We start from the raw sequence: 19,264 nt of genomic DNA, 5'->3' as shown, positions 1-19,264 counted from the left end.
AAAACTTAAATAACATAATTTTGGAATAAACTCTTCCTGGGCTTCCAGCTGGGTACAAGTATCAATTTTAACTATCATTTCAATGACAGATTTTGCCATCTTTATCAGGGATGATGCTTAGGCATGTCTGGTCCGATGGTGTTGATACCCCTGTCGTCCTTCCTTCCTGATTGGTTAATCTTCATCCAATTGGATTTCCACTGTCCCACCTTGTTTGCAATCAAATTCCAGTTCTTTATTAAAATTCTTTTCCTCTAGTTCACCAAGCAGTCCCAAAAATCAGTGGTAGTAGAACTTTGCATTTGCAATGGCCATAGGATTGATTTCGGCACAAAACTGCTATGTAGTGCCAGTGGCTTTTGGGACCACCTGGTAAAGGAAACCATTGAAATAAAACCAGAGGAAAAGAATTTTAACAAAGATGGAAGTCTTGCTCTAAGTAATAACTGGAAGTCAATTGTAAACAAGGTGGGTCAGCAGAACCTGATTGGATGAGGACTCACCAATTGGGGGGGGGGGACGAACAATGGGGGTAGGAATATCATGTGCCCAGGCATCATTCCTGAAGCAGATGGCAGAGTTTGTCATCGAAATGTCATTTAAAATTGATACCTGTACCCAACTGGAAGCCTGAGCATACGCCGGGAAAGCTCTAGAGCCTTTTTAACATAGTTTTCCTTATATAAACATTTATTGCAAAAATAAATATGCATGGTGGTATTAAACTACATCAGATCTACTGTTATTATCACTGAATATATAGTGTTTACTCATGAGTGACAAAAGAAGAATGCCAATTAGCCCAACCATCTATTATTCAAATACTGATTTGTACAATGTGTCTACGAGGAAATGTATTGTTCAATGTCATGTGATCTTGTAGCCATCAAGCTGGTGTGAGATGTTTCCTGTGAGAAACAAATCACTGCTCTCGGGTTGTAAAAAATCAATTACTGCTTCATTTGAAAGTAAGCATTATGCATTTTTTTTATTATGGAAGGGGTTTAAAGAATCAAGGGATGGCGCTGCATGCCATGTGCCAACAAAATACTTGCACGTGCCATCTTGGACATGTGTGCCCTAGGTTCGCTACTCCTGCTCTAGAGTCTAATTTATTTTGGAAAAAAATAGAGCAAATTTGTGTTAATTGGCTCGTTGTATGATATTTAAAGTGCAATGTAGAAAGCACTTATATTTCTCCTTGGCACTGATTTTAACATCTTTAATAAGTGGAAGAGTTGGGATTTTATTTGGTTTGGTGAAACTCAGTTATTTAGTATTGGAACAGAATAACTCCCAGTAATAGAAGTACATGACGGCCACAGCAATCCTTCAGGTTTGCTCTAACTTTCAAATGATGCTCTATATCTTTTTCTGTGCACCTTCTGATTTCCCTATCCCTTGCTTAACTTCAAAATCTATCAGTCTAAATCTTATTACAGTATACTTGATGACTGAGCATCTCTGGGATAGAGAATTTCAAAGAGCTGCAATCACAAGGTATTTACAAGCATTTCAGAAATGAGTACAAGCAGCCCACAAGCTATTGCAGTGGGTTGCAGTGTTAGTAAAGGGCCAACATCCCGTTTTTCTGTAAAGCAAAGCCATGTCAACAGTGCTTGTATCAAGAAATAATTGAAAAAAATTATTGACTTTTTCACAAATTCTGTATTTTGTTCTGTATCTCAAATTTGGGGTGTTGGTTTGTGAATTCTGTAAGGGCAAATTGAATGGCCGTAACCTGGGGATTGCATGTAGGCTGTACTGAACAACAGAATAGTCTGAATCCCACAGTATTATTTACATTAATTTAAATATCTTAATTGGTATTTCAAGTAAGGAAAGTTTGTAATTATTAAATTCGCATTGTGTTTTTTAGCTGCTTTAGTTGCAAACTGAGTTGTTTGGTAATTTTTACAGTATCAACAAATTTGGTAGCATGAAGTGAAAGCACATCAAATTCATCACTCAGATTGTTACGTGGATTAATTGTTGGTCTTGGAGATCCCTCTCTGATGGATCAGAGAAGAAAAAGTACACACAATTTTAAAAATGTATTGGGGAGTTATAAAAATGCTGGCTGATAATAGCTTTGCAGCTCAGTGATTTGGCTGCATTTCTGACCTTGGGCTGTCTGTGTTGAGTTTGCACATTCTCTCTGAGTTCCTTCTGGGCATTCTGGGTACCTCTTCTTCCCTAATTTGTGCTTGTAAGTCAATTGGTGACTAAATTATCCCTCAGTCTGGGCAATTGGCCAATGGATCAAAGGCAAAGTGTGGGACTTGGTGGGAAAATGAGAGTCTAAATATTAGGGTCACAAGAAAATAACAGGGAAATATATTGATGGGATTGTGCTGCAGTGTGGATGGCTTGTGTGATAATAAGCAAGCAGCTAATAGCTAATATTAGGAGTTGAAAAGCTGAAAGGATTCTGGTTTTAAATCTTCAATAAAATTGGTTGATTATATTCATGTAAGATGAAAAAAGCAGGTGTTAAGCAGGAGTATATCTACTTCTGGTGTAATTTCCTGTTTTAAGTATCCACTTGAGCAATTTGTGCAAAAGGATATGATATGGTAATAGTGCTGAGGTCTTTAAAGTTCAGAAGTTTCTTCTAATGGCCAGAAGATGCCTTACAAATTACTGTAACCATTTTATTTTGGTAGGGTTCTGAAGCAGGGTTTGTTCCAAGTGTTCAAGATTTTGACAAGAAGCTTGCTGAAGCTGATGCCTACTTACAGATTTTAATTGATCAGCTGAAGGTAATGGAATTGATTCTATCCTGTACTCTATGAAAAATTTACACATTTGCCTAGAAGACCAGTGTGATATCACATACAAGGCATAATAGTTTTAACTATTATGTGCAATTTGATTGGTAAGGATCAAATTCCACAGTCAGAATTTGAAATCTACCAAATCAGTTTCTTGTCAATTTGACCATAATTAGTCCCCAGAGTTTCTGCTGAAGTTGAAAACTATAAGCCACCTCATCTCTGAATGCCTCATGAAGTAATGTGTATGTAATCAGCCATGATTCAGCTATGAATTGGTTAGTAGCACGCTAACCTCATTAATAGGAGCATCTCATTTCAGAGACCTAAACAGGTGAGGTTGGACAAATACCTGGGCATTATTGCACCGCAAGAGGTGCAATCTGTTTTCTGAAGTAACTGTAAATAATTCTAGAATGTTGGTTTGTAGACTAGCAGGGTGGTTGTGTTGGTATATTTGTCTTTTAAGCAACATTACAAAGTATAACTGATCTTTATTGAATCTTGCTATGTACAATTTAATTCATTTCCTAGTTCTGTATTTTAAAAATACTTGACTGGTTATAAAGCTTTTTGAAATATTCTGAGATCACATGAAGTAATTTCCTTTTCTTCTTTTACTTTTCCCTTCGTTCCCCTGTCTTTTTCTCTTATTTCTACCATACTTCATTGTTAGCAACCTCTTGTCTTTGAACCTAAACACACTTTTTCCTGTGGCTCAGTTGCTGGAAATGATTTGCTATATCCAAAGTATGTGCTTTCTCAATATTGACCCCCAATGACTGACACTTTCCCAAACATCATTGTTATAAAAAAAAGTGTCAAAAAAGCAGGAAGACTCCATTTGGATTGATATTTATGTGCTTAATAAGAACATGAAAGTAATATTTTAATGTGTTTTTAAGTAAATGTGGGAAATTCATCAAAAGGAATAGATGCATTTTGGTTATAAAAATGAAATTTAAAAAATGTTAAAGATATTGGGAACACAGGAGCTGGGTATAGGTAGATGTTCTGTGGTTTAGTCTGTAGAGTGAAGACCAACTGCATGATTTATTAAGGCAGGGTGAGAAAGTGTTTTATTAGAGTCTTACAACAAGGTAGGCCAAAGGTCCATTTCTGTGTCCAAGCTTCCCAATATACCTATTTACATTAAACTCATTCACCAATATTAGGTTTGTTGCTTCAATGACTTGGTGATAGAAGTGCTTGTCTAGCTGCTTCTTAAATGTTATGAAAATATCTCTACCATCTCTTCAATGCTTTCTTCCTCTCACCCAATACCTTCTTGCCTGAGATATCCCATCATAGGTTAAGTAATAAATACAAACAACACACACAAAATGCTGGTGGAACACAGCAGGCCAGGCAGCATCTATAGGGAGAAGCGCTATTGAATTTCCAGCATCTGCAGATTTCCTCGTGTTTGCTCCTTAAGTAATAAATTTTTTTTTTCACCATCTAACACCCTCAAAATTTTATCTATGTCGTCTTAGAGTTGTATAGCATAGAAACAAGCCCTTCAACCCAACTCGTGCATGCCAGCTGTGATGCCTATCTATGCGAATCCCATTTGCTTGCTTGAAGCCTGCATCCTTCGACTTTTCATTCCAAGTCACTTTTAAATGTTGCAATTGTATCTGCCTCCACCACGTCTTTGAGCAACATGTAGCTCCCTTGTCGTCTCAAACCCAGCCTATGCAAAATGCATTACCTTGCAATTTTTAGAATTTTGTTATTTTGCTGCCCAAATTCCCAGCTGATCTGTATCAGAGTGTAGCAAAATAAAAACAGAAAATGCTAGAAATACTCAGTGGGTCAGGCTGCATCTGTAGGAAGAGAAAAGGTGTTAATAATTCAAGTCAAAGACCCTTTGTCAGAAATGAGAAGTGAAGGGAAAGGAAACTCAGTTAGCTGTGGTTGGGGCAGTGTGGGTGGGACATGGTGCCGATGTGCCTGATCAGGTAAAACCAGAGTTCCCATGGTGATAAGGTGAAAATAAGGTTAATTGGTCTGTCTGCAAATGGGAGCAGTTACAGAGAGAGAACATGGACACCCATCAACTAGGCAGTGTTATGAAGGGTATAGGTAGGGTAAATGTAAGCAAGATTTTTTTTAATGAGGTTGGGTGAGATTAGAACTAGAGTTCATCAGTTAAGGCTGAAAGATGAAATGTTGATCAGGAACATGAGCATCTTCTCTGAGGGTGAGAGTGTAGAACAAGCTGCCACTGGATGTGGTGTCTGTAGATTTGATTTCAAATGTTTGAGAGAAGCTTGGATACTTGCATATGTGGGAAGGGGCATGGAGAGCTATGGTCCAGCTGCAAGTTGACGGGACTAGGCAGAATAATAGTTGGGCATGGACTGGATGGGCCAAAGGGCCTGTTACTGCACTGTAGCATTCTATAACTCTATGATTCTAAATTACTTTGAGGAAGTGGAGCTGTGGATTAGTAAGTTTGTAGATGCCACAAACGTTGGTGGTGTTGTGGATAGTGTAGAAAGTTGTCTCAGGTGACAACAGGAGAATGACGGGATGCACAGATCGATTGAGAAGTAGCAGATGGATTCTGTCTTAAAAAAAAGTGTCTAGTGATACAACTTGGTAGGCCAAGCCTGAAGGCAGAATACATAGTTAATGGCAGAATTCTTAGCAGTGTGGAGGAACAAAGGTATCTTGGGGACCATGTCCAACGGTTCCTCCAAGTTGTTGAGTAAGTTGATAGGATGGTTAAGAAGACATATTGTTGGCTTTTGGTCTCCAGGGTTAAGCTCACAAACCGTGAGGTAATGTAGCAAAATGTTATTTTCAGTTCTGGTTGCCTCATTATAGGAAGGAGGTGGAAGCTTTACAGTGGGTGTGGAGGAGATTTGCCAGGATGCTGTCTGGATTAGAAGGAACACATACCAATCCTCATAGAGGGATCAGAAGTGGAGAGAGTGAGCAGCTGCAAGTTCGTGGGTGACAAGATCTCTGAGGATCTAACCTGGTCCCAACATATCAATGCAGTCAAATACACTCAAAAACTTCTATAGCTGTACCATGGACAGCATTCTGACAGGTCCATCTGGTATGGAGGGACTACTGCACAGGACCGAAAGAAGCTGCAGAAGGTTGTAAATCTAGTCAGCTCCATCTTGGGCACTAGCCTACGAAGTACCCAGGACATCTTTAGGGAGCGGTGTCTCAGAAAGGCAGCATCCATTATCAAGGAAGAAGCTGTTCCTGTATCACTGAGTGTGTGCCTTCAGGCTTCTGTACCCCCTACCTGATGGTAACAGTGAGAAACGGGCATACCGTGGGTGTCTGATTTTGGAATCTCTTTGAATGTAGTGGAAATTACAGAGAATTTTCAGTTGAATGTAGAGGCTGGTGGGTGGAAGCTGAAGGACCAGGAGACTTCATTCTGAAAGAGAGGGAGTGAAAGTTGTGGTACGGGAGATAGATAAAATATGGTCAAAGTTTTTGTTAACAATGGTAGAGGGGGCAATGATAAACCTTTCACCACCTTTGAAGAACCTAGATAGCCCTTTTAGGTGAGGCAGGATTTCACTTGTACCTTCAAGAGCATCTTTTTCCAGTCACTAAGTGGTTCCTGATAGTAAAATAAGCAATCTTTTTGTGGTGCACCTGTACACACAGAGAGTTGGTGATGATATGTCATTTCTCCTTCCTTTCTCATTCCCACTCTGACCTCTCTGCCTTCTGCGTTTACCACTGTCATAGTGAGGCCAAACACCTACCAGAAGAACAGTACCTACTTTTCACTCCCAGTGTATGGATGGTGGATTTTTCCATTTTAAGGTAACCCACTCCAGCCCTCCCCCCTACCCCACTTCCACCAGTTCACCCAGAGCTTTCTCACTTTGTTCACCTTAACCTCCTTTCACCCCACTCCAAACTCATTACATAGATGTGCCACCCTCCCCATCTTCCCAATTCCATCTGGCCATCTCTCCCTTATTTGGTTCTACTGATCTCCTACTGGCCTCTGTCCACTATTCTCTCCTCCCTTCTCTCACTTGTCTCTATTATTACAATCCAAATGACTATGACCTCATCTAGTTCCACCTGTCAGATAGCACCTATCATCCTTCCCTCTACATTCTCAGTCCTGATGTAGAGTCTCAACCTGAAATGTCAGTCGTCCCTTTGCCTTCATGAATGAATGCTGCTTGGCCCACTAAGTTCTTCCAGTAGTTTACTTGCCGCTGGGGATGAAGTGTAGTGGCAATAGCCACGGAAGTCAGGGAAGCTTACAAAGGATATGAGTAGATAGCCTAACTTTTGAGATGAAGACACAGAGATCAAGAAAAGGAAGTAAAGAGTCAGATCACATGAAGTTGAGAGCAGCCAAGAATCCATTAGGTTGGATAAGAGTTTATAAAGGAGAAGGTGAAAGTTATAATAAAGTTGATTCCCACAGTAAGACTAATTCACCTGAAATTCACCTTTACAGAATTTGCAAATTCAATACCCAAAAATGTTTGGGGGGGGGTGGGGAACAAATAAATTAACACATTTTTAACTTCTGTTTCTTGCTGCCTGCAGAGATGATTTGGATTTACACTTAGGAAAATTATGAAATGGCCCATTTTCTTGTAATGTGGGGATCACCTGTAGGCAGACAAGACATTATTTTTCTATGGTTTGATTTTCTTTATTCCTTTTGTTATTTTTTCTTTACTCATTGTGAGTATTTACTTGCCTTTGTTCTAATAAAGATCCTCAAAAATGGAAACCCTAAATGTAGTGCTTGTGTGCATAGAATAAATTAAATTCTGTTTTCCTCGAATGTTTTAAAATTTATTTTTATGGAATTATTACAACTAAAATTTGGTCTCAATTTATGGATAATGTTACTTTGAAATAAGTATTAGTTGGGATAATGCCCTTGTTCTTGTATATTAAATTTCTAGTTATTGCATATATGGAAGTCGTTCAAAAATTCAGAAAACTTTTAAAGTGCTTTGTATCAGCAGAAAGATGAGATTTTTCAATTGAATGATTGCTACAGTTAATATGGCAGTCTCTATAGATCAACATGACAAAGTTTTCTCTCTTTCAATATTTTTATTAGATTCTGCATAAAGGAATACAGAGTACAAGAAGATATATTATAAGTAAAAAGAAAAAAAAATAGTACCAAATACATTGTATTAAAAATACAGTTATAATCACAAAACCCTGTATTCATAAAAATTAAATTAAATAGTAATATTTAAATACAATAATGTTATTATACAGAAGAAAAATCTAAACCCACTATCAAAGTCAGAGCTCTTAGGAAAAGCAAGAGAAAAGGAAAAAAAACCATATCATATAATAAAATACAGGTGTGTCCCCCTTTACAAAGGTAGAGCGTTCCTACAAAACCTTTCTTAAGCCGAAATGGTGTAAAGTGAACATTCGTAAAGCAGGGGACACCTGTATATTATTAGCCACCGTCTGTACTTTTGCAACAAATCAAAAGTTTTGAAAATAACTCAGAAATGGTCCCCACAATGTATAGAAGTCTTGTCTAGATTCAAAAACTGAACATCGGATCTTCTCTAAATTTAAGCATGACATAACATCCCGTAACCATTGAGCATGAGTAGGCAGAACAGCATCCTTCCATTTAAGCAAGAGCGCCCTCCTAGCTATGAGAGAAGTAAAAGCCAAAATATGCAAATCAGGTGTCTCCAAAATAAAGTACTTTCCTCCAATAATACCAAATAATGCGGTCAAAGGGTTAGGCTTAAAATTTACCTTGAAAAGTACCGAGAAAGTTTGGAATACTTCCTTCCAGTACTTGAAAGTTTTAAGTATTTCTAAAAGCCACCTGCAAGATAATCGAGCCCTGCTTTTATCCTGCCATCAGCCTCTGATTTTATTGTGGATTCACTGTGGCAACCTGTCTGGTTGTCTGCGTATATTTCCAGCTGCCTACTTGACCATCAGCTGCTTACTTTGGCTCTTTCTCTCCTTCAACTTGCACTGTCAGACTTAAGCTTCAGCCATTCTATCCACTTATTGGCAATAGGGTGCATTAAACATTTCAAAAGATTTTATAATTCAGAAAGGTGTGGATTTCTAATGGGGGAAAAAGCATAGAACATCAAAAAACAAAGCAGGAGAATACATGACCAAAAGCAAAAATAATTTCTTTATAACTTTAGCTTAGATTTATTATTTATGTTAATCCAGTTTATTTTATTTTTCATTGGTCAAAAACAGAAAATGTAATTATCATATAAACACACTAAATTATTTAGCTTAACTTGGATTTGCGTTCAAACTTAGTTTAAATAGTGCCAAATGTTTTTAAAAATTGCTCAAGAGTTTTGCGTTGGAAGTTATTAATATCTGATCAATGTTGAAGTAACTTGAATAAAGATTTGTACTGCCCCTGTGTTGATTATTTCTGTTGGAATGGCTTTTTCTTTCCACACTTCCAGTTGTTTGATGAAAAAGTCAAGACTTGCAATGATGATGAGCAGAGAAGGGTAAGTTCTCATTTATTTGTGACTTGTAACTTTAATGATTTGCAAATTAGCAACAATTTGATGTTAAAAATGATTTCTTTAAAACTATCAAGTATACAGTACTCTCCTTTAGATAATAATTTTCAGGCTAATTATCTTAATCTGATATGTTAATGAGAAATTGAATACCGTCAGCCAAATTAGGATGGAGAAAATATTCAGCAAGTTAGCAGCTTCAGGAAGGGGAAAATTTTTATGACAGGTTTGGTCAGTTGTTAACTTCAATGAGCTAATTATCTGCATTTTTCAAAGGTTAATTTTACTATTAAAGTATGTATGCAGTGTACAACTCTGATATTTGTTTTCTCCAGATAGCTACAAAACAAAGTCATTGAAAGAAAGAAAGACATCACCCCCCCACGCACAAAAAAAGAAAAACTCACAAACTCCCCAACTCCCTTTCTCACACAGTAAAAACTAACAGAGCGCCCACACGGTAAAACAGCAATGAGAACACCAAACCCCAAACACCCAACCTCTGACTCCCTCTCTCAAACACAAAAAGCTTAACAGATTGCCCACAGGAAAAACAGCAACAAAAACGTCAAACTCCAAACCCCTAAGCCCTAACCCCTCGCACAATTTTACAATTTTTTTCTGAAGGTTAAATATTTGAGCAATGTGATGAATGTAAAAGCAAATTCAACCTCATAGTAAAAAGAGTATTAAATATAACCTTAATTGTTCGGCCATTGTTGCCTTTCCTTTTCTGTCATTATTTGACTAACTTGTGAATTATTGTTTCCAAAGATACAAAGTGCTTTGTATACTTTATCCTACTGCAGTTCTCATAAAGTTGTTTCATTTGAGATCAGCAGCTCCAGCACACCTAAGGGATCTGACTGATCTTTAGTGCTGTTCACCAAATCCTTACGCAAATATGCTTTCCAAAACTTATCAAGGTTTATGACGGAATCTATAGAGCACATATAAACCCTCTTCATTGCAGGTGTGCTATAAAACACTGAAATAAAAAGCAATGTTTTAAATTAAACATTCTGTTTCTGCATCTGACGGCTTGAAGATTGTCACTGTAAATAGTACGTATAAATTAGCATTCATTGACTGTGGTGAAACACCTTTTATTAAAAAGAAATCTTTTCTGGTAGGAGTTCTGAAGCATATTCTCTATGTGGGTATGTAGAAATTAGGTATGTTAGAGGTTTTCTTAAACTACTCCAATGTTTGTTTTGGATTCTCTGCAATAATTTTACTTTCATATCACAGTAGCAGCAGTTCTAATTAATTGATGACTGCTTGAGGAGGTTTTTCTTTGAAATGTTCAATTATTTTTGATTTTATTAACACCAATCATGTCTCAACTTATGAGCTATTCAGGCCCTTAACTCTGTTTCTGTTTTTGCGAATTTTTGCTCTTCTGTGAGTCATTTTTCCATTCAGTGTAAGCTTGAATTCATCTGGAGTTCTGCTCTCTGCAGTGAATTCATTCGACCATTAGTCCTATACCTATTGACTGGCACTGCCAGTTCTGGTAAAGCATTGTTCTAAAATATCACCCTAGAACCTTCCTAGTCTTCTAAGATTCTTGTATTCCAATTCTGGCATCACTTGGTATCCTCCAACCTGACAGTATGAACATTGATGCTTCTGGTAACTTCTCCCTCTTTCCCGCTTCTCTCCTTTTCCCTTCTCTATTCTGGCTCTGATTTTACCCTTTCTCTTATCATCATCTGCCTATCATCCCCCTCTGGTGTGCCTCTTCCTTCCGTTTCTCCCATGGTCCACTCTCCTCTTTCAGACTTCTCCTTCTCCGTTTTTTTTAAACTTCCTTCTAGTCCTGATGAAGAGTCTGGGCCCAAAACATTGACTGTTCATTTTTCTCACCAATAATGATCAGTCAGGGAGAGATGGAATCTGTTTTTACTGTCAAGTACCTTTATTGGCTCAGTTCACATGTATGTGAATTTTTACAACCTGCGTTTTACATCTGCTAAATTTCCCTGACTCTCCATGAGCAGTCAAAGAAGAAAAAAGAAAAAAGCATCTGCACTGGCCAGGTGTTCCTCGTGGTCCTGAGGTAACCTTATGCCCGATGTGAGATCCTCCCAATCTGCATTCATTGGTCTCTGGAGAGCTGTTGCTGCCTGAGCTCCCAAGTTGTCTATTTTTATACTTTTCCTTATCAAATCAATCTATGACTTTCAATGTCATTGGCTCAAAATAATCAAAAAGATCTGTGTCAGATTCGCATTGGGTGTAGCCCAGGGCTACACATGGCCTTCACCTTGATGGTGACTTCTTTTGTTCTGTTCAACTCTGGATTAAACCAGTCAAATCAGGTCACCCAGGGACTGGGCCCAGATGAAGTGATTACCTCTGCAAACCTGTCATTATGCACAATGAATACTTTCTTATCTTAGAATGATCTCAGGTTTAGCAGATCATTAGCAGAAACTCCTTGTGTCCACACTCAATTGCTGTGATTAAGTTATCCCAGAGCTAAAATCAGCGGATCAGTCACAAACTGACAGCTGCAAGGACAGTAACACAAAATGGCCACCTCCATTGCTGTTCACTGATTGTAGTTTTTCTGGCTAACACTATCTTATGTATTTATGTTGATCGTATCTTTTTTATTATTGTGTTTATTATCTTAGTTTGCTTTTTTTTATATGCTACATTGCATCCAGAATAACAATTATTTCATTCTCCTTTCACTTGTGTACTGGAAATGACATTAAACAGTCTTGAATCTTGAAGAGTTAGGTTTGATGAGAGAGATCAATAATGGTCATGGATATAAAAAGGGTATAGGGTGAGTAGGAAAGTTTTTCTGGCTAAGAGATTAGATATGAGCTTACTGTATGGTGAAGCAGGTATCGGGCTGGATGGCTTGATCCTGTTTTGATTTCTTATGTTCTTTCATCAGTGTATACTGCAGATAGATTACCTACAATTAAACAGAACAATCCTCACCCTCTATCAAGCCAGCACAATCATTATTTGCTTCATTTGGTTCTTTTTGAAAATTCCTTTTCTTCTCTCAACAACTGCTCATTCTCTGTAACCAAAAGCATATTTTCCTTCTAACTTTTCCTTGTTCTAAAGAAAGTCACCAATTCAAAATGTTACCTGTTTCTTTCTCAAGAGATATGGCTTACTTGAGATTCAAGCATTTTCTGTTTCTCAGCATCAGCAGTTTGTTGCTTTTTGAAAAACTGAGAGGTTATTTTTCCTTGTGGGGGGATCTATAATAGTGGAGCACAGTATCAGAAATATGTGTGCAGAATTTTCTTTCCATTGAGGTTCATAAATCTTGTGAATTTTCACTCCTATAGAGCCCTAGTGGCTGAATTACTCATTATCTTCAAGACCAATGAAGACAGATATTTAATCTATAGAGGCGTCAAGGGTTATGGAAACTGCTAGGAAAATGGAACTAAAGCCATTACCTTGTTGAATGGCAGAACAGGTGTGAAGGACCACATGTCTTCTTGCTCCTATTGTGTTTCACCTTTGGCAGCTGTACTAACAAAATCCTCGACTCCGATATATGGAATTTCCTTTTATGAAGCCCTTTCTCTTCCTCCTTCTCCCTTCTTATTTAAGACGGTCATCTGTCCTCCTGTAATTGTCTTTGGCTACATGTTAAAAAAGGATTAATATTCAAATTTTCAACCTCTTACTGCTACGGGCGGAAGTTCCCACATGCTTCAAAAAAGCAACAATTATACCAGTGCCTAAGAAGAATTATCTGAGCTGCCCAAAGGACTATCGCCCAGTAGCACTCATATCAACAGTGGTGAAATCCTTTGAGAGGTTGGTCATGACTAGACAGAACTCCTGCCTCAGCAAGGACCTGGACCATTTGCAATTTGCCTATCACCACAATAGGTCAACGACAGATGCAATCTCAATGGCTCTTCACACAGCTTTAGACCACCTGGACAACACAAACACCTATGTCAGGATGCTGTTAATCGATTATAGCTCAGCATTTAATACTATCATTCCCACAATCCTGATTGAGAAGTTGCAGAACCTGGGCCTCTGTACCTCCCTCTGCAATTGGATCCTCGACTTCTTAACCAGAAGACCACAATTTGTGCAGACTGGTGATAACATATCCTCCTCGCTGACGATCAACACTGGCGCACCTCAAGTGGTATGTGTTTAGCCCACTGCTCTACTCTCTATATACACATGACTGTGTGGCTAGGCATAGCTCAAGTACCATCTAGAAACTTGCTGACGATACAACTATTGTTGGTAGAATCTCAGGTGGTGATGAGAGGGTGTACAAGAGTGAGATCAGCCAAGTAGTGGAGTGGTGCCACAGCAGCAACCTGGCACTCAATGTCAATAAGAAGAAAGAGCTAATTGTGGACTTCAGGAAGGGTAAGATGAAGGAACACATACCAATCTTCATAGAGGGATCAGAAGTGGAGAGAGTGAGCAGTTTCAAGTTCCTGGGTGTTAAGATCTCCGAGGATCTAACCTGGACCCAACATATCGATCCAGTTATAAAGAAAGCAAGGCAGCAGCTATACTTAATTGGGAGTTTGAGGAGATTTGGCATGGTAACAAATACACTCAAAAACTTCTGTGGATGTACCGTGGGGAGCATTCTGTCAGGCTGCGTCACTGTCTGTTTTGGTTGGGGGGGGGGGTGCTACTGCACAGAACTGAAAGAAGCTGCAAAAATTTGTGAATCTAGTCAGCTCCATCTTGGGTACTAGCCTCATCTTCAGGGAGCAGTGTCTCAGAAAGGCAGCTTCCATTACTAAGGACCCCCAGCACCCAGGGCATGTCCTTTTCTCACTGTTACCATCAGGTAGGAGGTGAAGGCACACACTCAGCGATTCAGGAACAGCTTCTTCCCCTCTGTCATCTGATTCCTAAATGATCATTGAACCCTTGGGCACTTTTTTAATATAACAGTATTTCTCATTTTTGCACGTTTTTAATTATTCAATATATGTATACTGTAATTGATTTACTTTTACTTTTTTTTCTCTGCTAGATTATGAACTGCCACTGCTAAGATAACAAATTTCACATCACATGCCGGTGATAAATCTGATTCTGAAATTTATTATCGAAGGACACCATATACAACCCTGAAATTCATTTTCTTGTGGGCATACTCAATAAAACCATAATAGAGACCGCACCAACTTGGGCATTCCAGCAGTGTGCAAAAGATAGCAAACTGTGCAAATACAAAAAGAAAGAAAGTAGTAATAATAAATAAACAATAAATATCAAGAACATAATATAAAGGGTCCTTGGAGATGAGTCCTTAGGTTGTGGGAATATCTCAATTATGGGGCGTGAAGATGAGTGAAGTTATCCCCTTTAGTTCAAGAGTCTGATGGTTGAAGGGTAATAACTGTTCCTGAACTTGGTTGTGTGAGTCCTGAGGTTCCTTTACCACGTTCTTGATAGTAGCAGCAAGAAGAGAGCATGTCCTGTGTCGTGGAGTTCCCTGATGATGTTGCTGCTTTCCTACGATAGCGCTTTGTGTAAATGTGCTCAATGGTCAGGAGGGCTTTACCCATGAATCTGTGGGTCATATCTGCTGCTGTGCTTTCTTCATAATTTCACTTGCGTGCTGGACCCAGGACAGGTCCACCGAAATAACACTGAGGAATGGAAAATTGCTGACCCTCTCTGTCTCTGATCCTCCAGTGAGGATTGACTCATGTGTTCTTCTCCTGAAGTCAGTTATCAGCTTCTTGGTCTTGTTGATATTGAGTAAGAGGTTTTTGTTATTTCACCACTCAGCCAGATTTTCAGTCTCCCTCTTGTATATTGATTAGTCACCACCTTTGCTTCTGCATACGACAGTAATGTCAACAGCAAATATGAATGTTGCAATGGAGCTATGCTTAGCCATACAGTCATAAGTGTGAAGCGACTAGAGCAGGGGGCTAAGCATACATTTTTATGGTGCATCTGTGCTCATGGAGATCCTGGAGGAGATATTGTTGCCAATCCAAACTGACATTAGTTTTACAAGTGAGGAAATCAAGGATCCAATTGCACACGGAAGTACTGAGACCAAGATCTAGAAGCTTATTGTTTAGTTTTGATGGAATTATGGTATTGAATGCTGAGCTGTGGTTTATAAAGAGCACATTGATGTATGCAATACTCAAATAGTAAGTTGCATATTGTTTATGCCTGGATCATTGTAGATCAATAACAGTGATAGTTATGAGCTTACAAAAGCATATACCCCTTCAATTCTGTATGTGTTGTACTTGGGATAAAAAAATTTTGGACCAAGGCGAGCAGTTATAAATCACCCTCTAATTTAAACTTTGTGCAGGGCTACTGTCATGGACTGTTGATAAAATTTGTAGAATTGTGTGATCTACATAACAGGAGCCACTCAAGCTACTGATAGGGTTTCATTGCTGAACCTTTGATAGATTAGGTTCTAAAGCTATTGCTTATGTCCTTTTCCTTGGTTTTCCTGATAGAGAAGTACTGTTGTGTTACTGATGTCTTGAGTTATTTCGTACAACAAGCAGTGAAAAATTCAATTTTGACTACTTTTCACTTGGCATTTAATACTTGAAGCTTATTGCTTGTTCATTTTTTATGTATTTGAGATTATTTAAACCATTTTACCTTAATGTTTTGTTATTGGGAAATTTTAAGTTAACTTGTTTGCTATATATTTTCCAGAAAATTGAAAATCTCAAGGAAGTAACAAATGTAAGTTTCTCTGTGATTTTTTTTATTGACTTATTGGCTAATCACAGTTAGCTTAAGTACAGTTAAATGTTGGATTAAACTGTGAAAAATACTTTTGATCATTGCCGATGGTGCATTTTTTTATTTTTGCAGAACATGGTTGAATCTATTAAACACTGTATAGTGTTGCTGCAGATTGCCAAGGTAAGATGGCAGCCAACATCATTAACTAACTTTTGTATTTATCTTTCTTACATCTGGTTGACTGCATCAAACTATTTGTGAAATAGTTTTCAATAATTTAGTAGAACAGTACTATATTATCTGTCAAATCTTCATTATGAAGATCTGAGCAACTAGTATTTGTTCAGCAATGGGTCAATTTTTTTGCATGATTACCACCTACTTTCAGAATTATTTTGTTCAGCAAGACAACATCAAACTATATATGATTTGTAATCTTATTGGTTTTGTTTGTATAAAGAAAATTATAAATTGTTTAGTTCATGCTGGCATCTACAAGATTAATTTCCTCTGCATGTTTTAAGTCCCATTTAAATCCCATAGTCATGTTGGTGACAGCTAAGTTAGCATTGGATAAAGGCAAATTAATGAGAGTAGATGACTATGAATCACAATTAAGTACAGGGATGCAAGGAAATAAGGAAAGGGGGATGGAGCTAATGTTACTGCTTTTCTGGCAATTGGAATGGAACAGACAGGATAATTTCTTATGTCATTCTAAGTATAATAAGTAATTTAAAATTGTTTAATTCCCTTGTTTGATAAGTAATCTCTTTATGTTACTTGACTTGCTTTGCTCTGTCTTTAATGTTGTATAATTCAAACTTAATTTTTTTAATTGATTTGTAATTGACACCATACAATTGTGCCTAGATTTGAATATGAATTCCATGTTATATTTCTGCGGACAAAGTTAGAATAATCAATACGTGAATTCTGTAAATTTTAAACTCATTTATCTGAATGACATCGGTGTTGAGGTTTCTTCTATTTCATTAAATTGTCAAACTATGTGAAGGAGGTTGTCTTCTCATGCATCATTATACATGCTAATTTCCTTCATAGATTGAAGTGATTAGAAATTATGTGGAGATGTTTCCAAGATGCACTATCCAGTCAGTGAAATTGCGCTTCTAATTTCTTTAATGTAAATAGCTGCATTTTCTATTTTTGTTCTTATTAAATAGCATCTTGTTCATTTGAACTACCAATTTCTTCCACCAGATGTACAGCTGCAAAAAAAAAGTTTGTGAACCCTTTGCAATTACCTGGTTTTCTGCATTAATTACTCATGAAATGTGGTCTGATCTTCATCGAAGTCACAATAATAGACAAACACAATCTTCCTAAACTAATCGCATACAAACAATTGCACATTTCATGTCTTTATTGAACACATTGTTTAATCATTCACTGTCTGGGCTGGAAAGAAAGTATTTGAACCCTTGTGTTTAGTAACTGGTAGAATCTCCTTTAGCAGCAATAACCTCCACCAAACGTTTCCTGTAGCTGCTGGTCAGACTTGCACAATGACGAGGAAGAATTTTAGAACATTACTCCGTACAAACCTGTTTCAGTTTATCAATATTTCTGGGATACCTTGCATGAGCAGCCCTCTTCAGGTCATGCCACAACATTTCAATTGGGTTAAGGACTGGATTCTGACTTGGCCTTTCCAAAACACAAACTTTCTTCTTTTTAAACCATTCTGTTGTTCATTTATTCTTGTATCATTAACTTGTTGCGTCATCCAACTTCTAATAAGTTTAAGGTGACTGACCACTACCCTGGCATTCTCTTCTAAAATGTCTTGGTACAATTTTGAATATATTGTTTCCTCAATAATTGCAAGCTGTCCAGGCCCTGAGGCAGCAAAGCAGCCCCAAACAATGATGCTCCTTCCACCATGCTTCACAGTTAGGTTGAGGTTTTGGTGTTGGTGTGCAGTGCCTTTTCTTCCTCCAAGCGTAGCATTGTGCATTTCTGCCAAAACGTTCAACATTTGTACCATAAGACATAGGAGCAGAATTAGGCTATTTGGCCCATCAAGTCTGCTCCGAAATTCAATCATTACTGATCCTTTTTTTCCTTTGGTTCCTCAGCCCCACTCCTCGGCCTTCTCCCCGTAACCTTTGATGCCTTGGTCAGTCAAGAACCTATCAATCTGCACCTTGAATACACCCAATGACCTCGCCTCTACAGCCTCTTAACAAATTCACCACCCTCTGGCTAAAGGAATTTCTCCACAACTCGTGTTTTAAATGGATGCCCCTCTATCCTGAGGCTATGCCTTCTTGTCCTAGGCTCACCCACCACCAAAAACATCCTTTCCACATCTACTCTGTCCAGGCCTTTCAACATTTGAAAGGTTTAAATGAGATCTCCTGCTCACCCTTCTAAATTCCAGTGAGTACAGGCCCAGAGCCATCAAACGTTCTGCATATGACAATACTTTCATTCTCTGAATCATCCTTGTGTATCTCCTCTGAATCCTCTCCAATGCCAGCACATCTTTTCTTACAACAACACACACAAAATGTTGGTATAACACAGCAGGCTCGGCAGCATCTATAGGGAAAAGCGCTGTCGACGTTTCGGGCTGAGACACTTCATCAGGACTAACCGAAAGGAAAGATAGTAAGAGATTTGAAAGTCGTGGGGGGAGGGGGAAATGTGAAATGATAGGAGAAGACCGGAGGGGGTGGGATGAAGCTAAGAGCTGGAAAGGTGATTGGCGAAAGTGATACAGAGCTGGAGAAGGGAAAGGATCATGGGATGGGAGGCCTCAGGAGAAAGAAAAGGGGGGGGGGAAGCACCAGAGGGAGATGGAGAACAGGCAAACAACTAAATATGTCAGGGATGGGGTAAGAAGGGGAGGAGGGGCATTAATGGAAGTTAGAGAAGTCAATGTTCATGCCCTCAAGTTGGAGGCTACCCAGCCGGTATATAAGATGTTGTTCCTCCAACCTGAGTTTGGATTCATTTTGACAATAGAGGAGGCCATGGATAGACATATCAGAATGGGAATGGGACGTGGAATTAAAATGTGTGGCCACTGGGAGATCCTGCTTTTTCTGGTGGACCGAGCGGTGGTGTTCCACGAAACGGTCTCCCAGTCTGCGTCGGGTCTCACCAATATATGAAAGGCCACACCGGGAGCACCGGACGCAGTATACCACACCAGCCGACTCACAGGTGAAGTGTCACCTCACCTGGAAGGACTGTCTGGGGCCCTGAATGGTGGTGAGGGAGGAAGTGTAAGGGCAGGTG

General features: G+C 38.6%; 1 protein-coding gene across 3 annotated transcripts in view; it reads left to right on the top strand.

Moving 5' to 3' along the window:
• osbpl9 (oxysterol binding protein-like 9) overlaps positions 1 to 19,264 on the top strand; it is a 201,014-nt gene that overhangs the window by 119,970 nt on the left and 61,780 nt on the right. For all 3 annotated transcript variants that reach the window (XM_059984253.1, XM_059984252.1, XM_059984254.1), the window contains 4 exons: positions 2,667 to 2,762; positions 9,218 to 9,265; positions 15,962 to 15,991; positions 16,124 to 16,174. In XM_059984253.1, coding sequence (XP_059840236.1) covers positions 2,667 to 2,762; positions 9,218 to 9,265; positions 15,962 to 15,991; positions 16,124 to 16,174 — 225 coding nt within the window. The remainder of the gene's footprint in view (positions 1 to 2,666; positions 2,763 to 9,217; positions 9,266 to 15,961; positions 15,992 to 16,123; positions 16,175 to 19,264) is intronic.

This window comes from Hypanus sabinus, chromosome 11 (assembly GCF_030144855.1).
Source record: "Hypanus sabinus isolate sHypSab1 chromosome 11, sHypSab1.hap1, whole genome shotgun sequence".
NCBI lineage: Eukaryota > Metazoa > Chordata > Chondrichthyes > Myliobatiformes > Dasyatidae > Hypanus > Hypanus sabinus.
The sequence above is the reverse complement of the archived record's forward strand: the minus strand, read 5'-3'. Positions and strand labels throughout refer to the sequence as shown.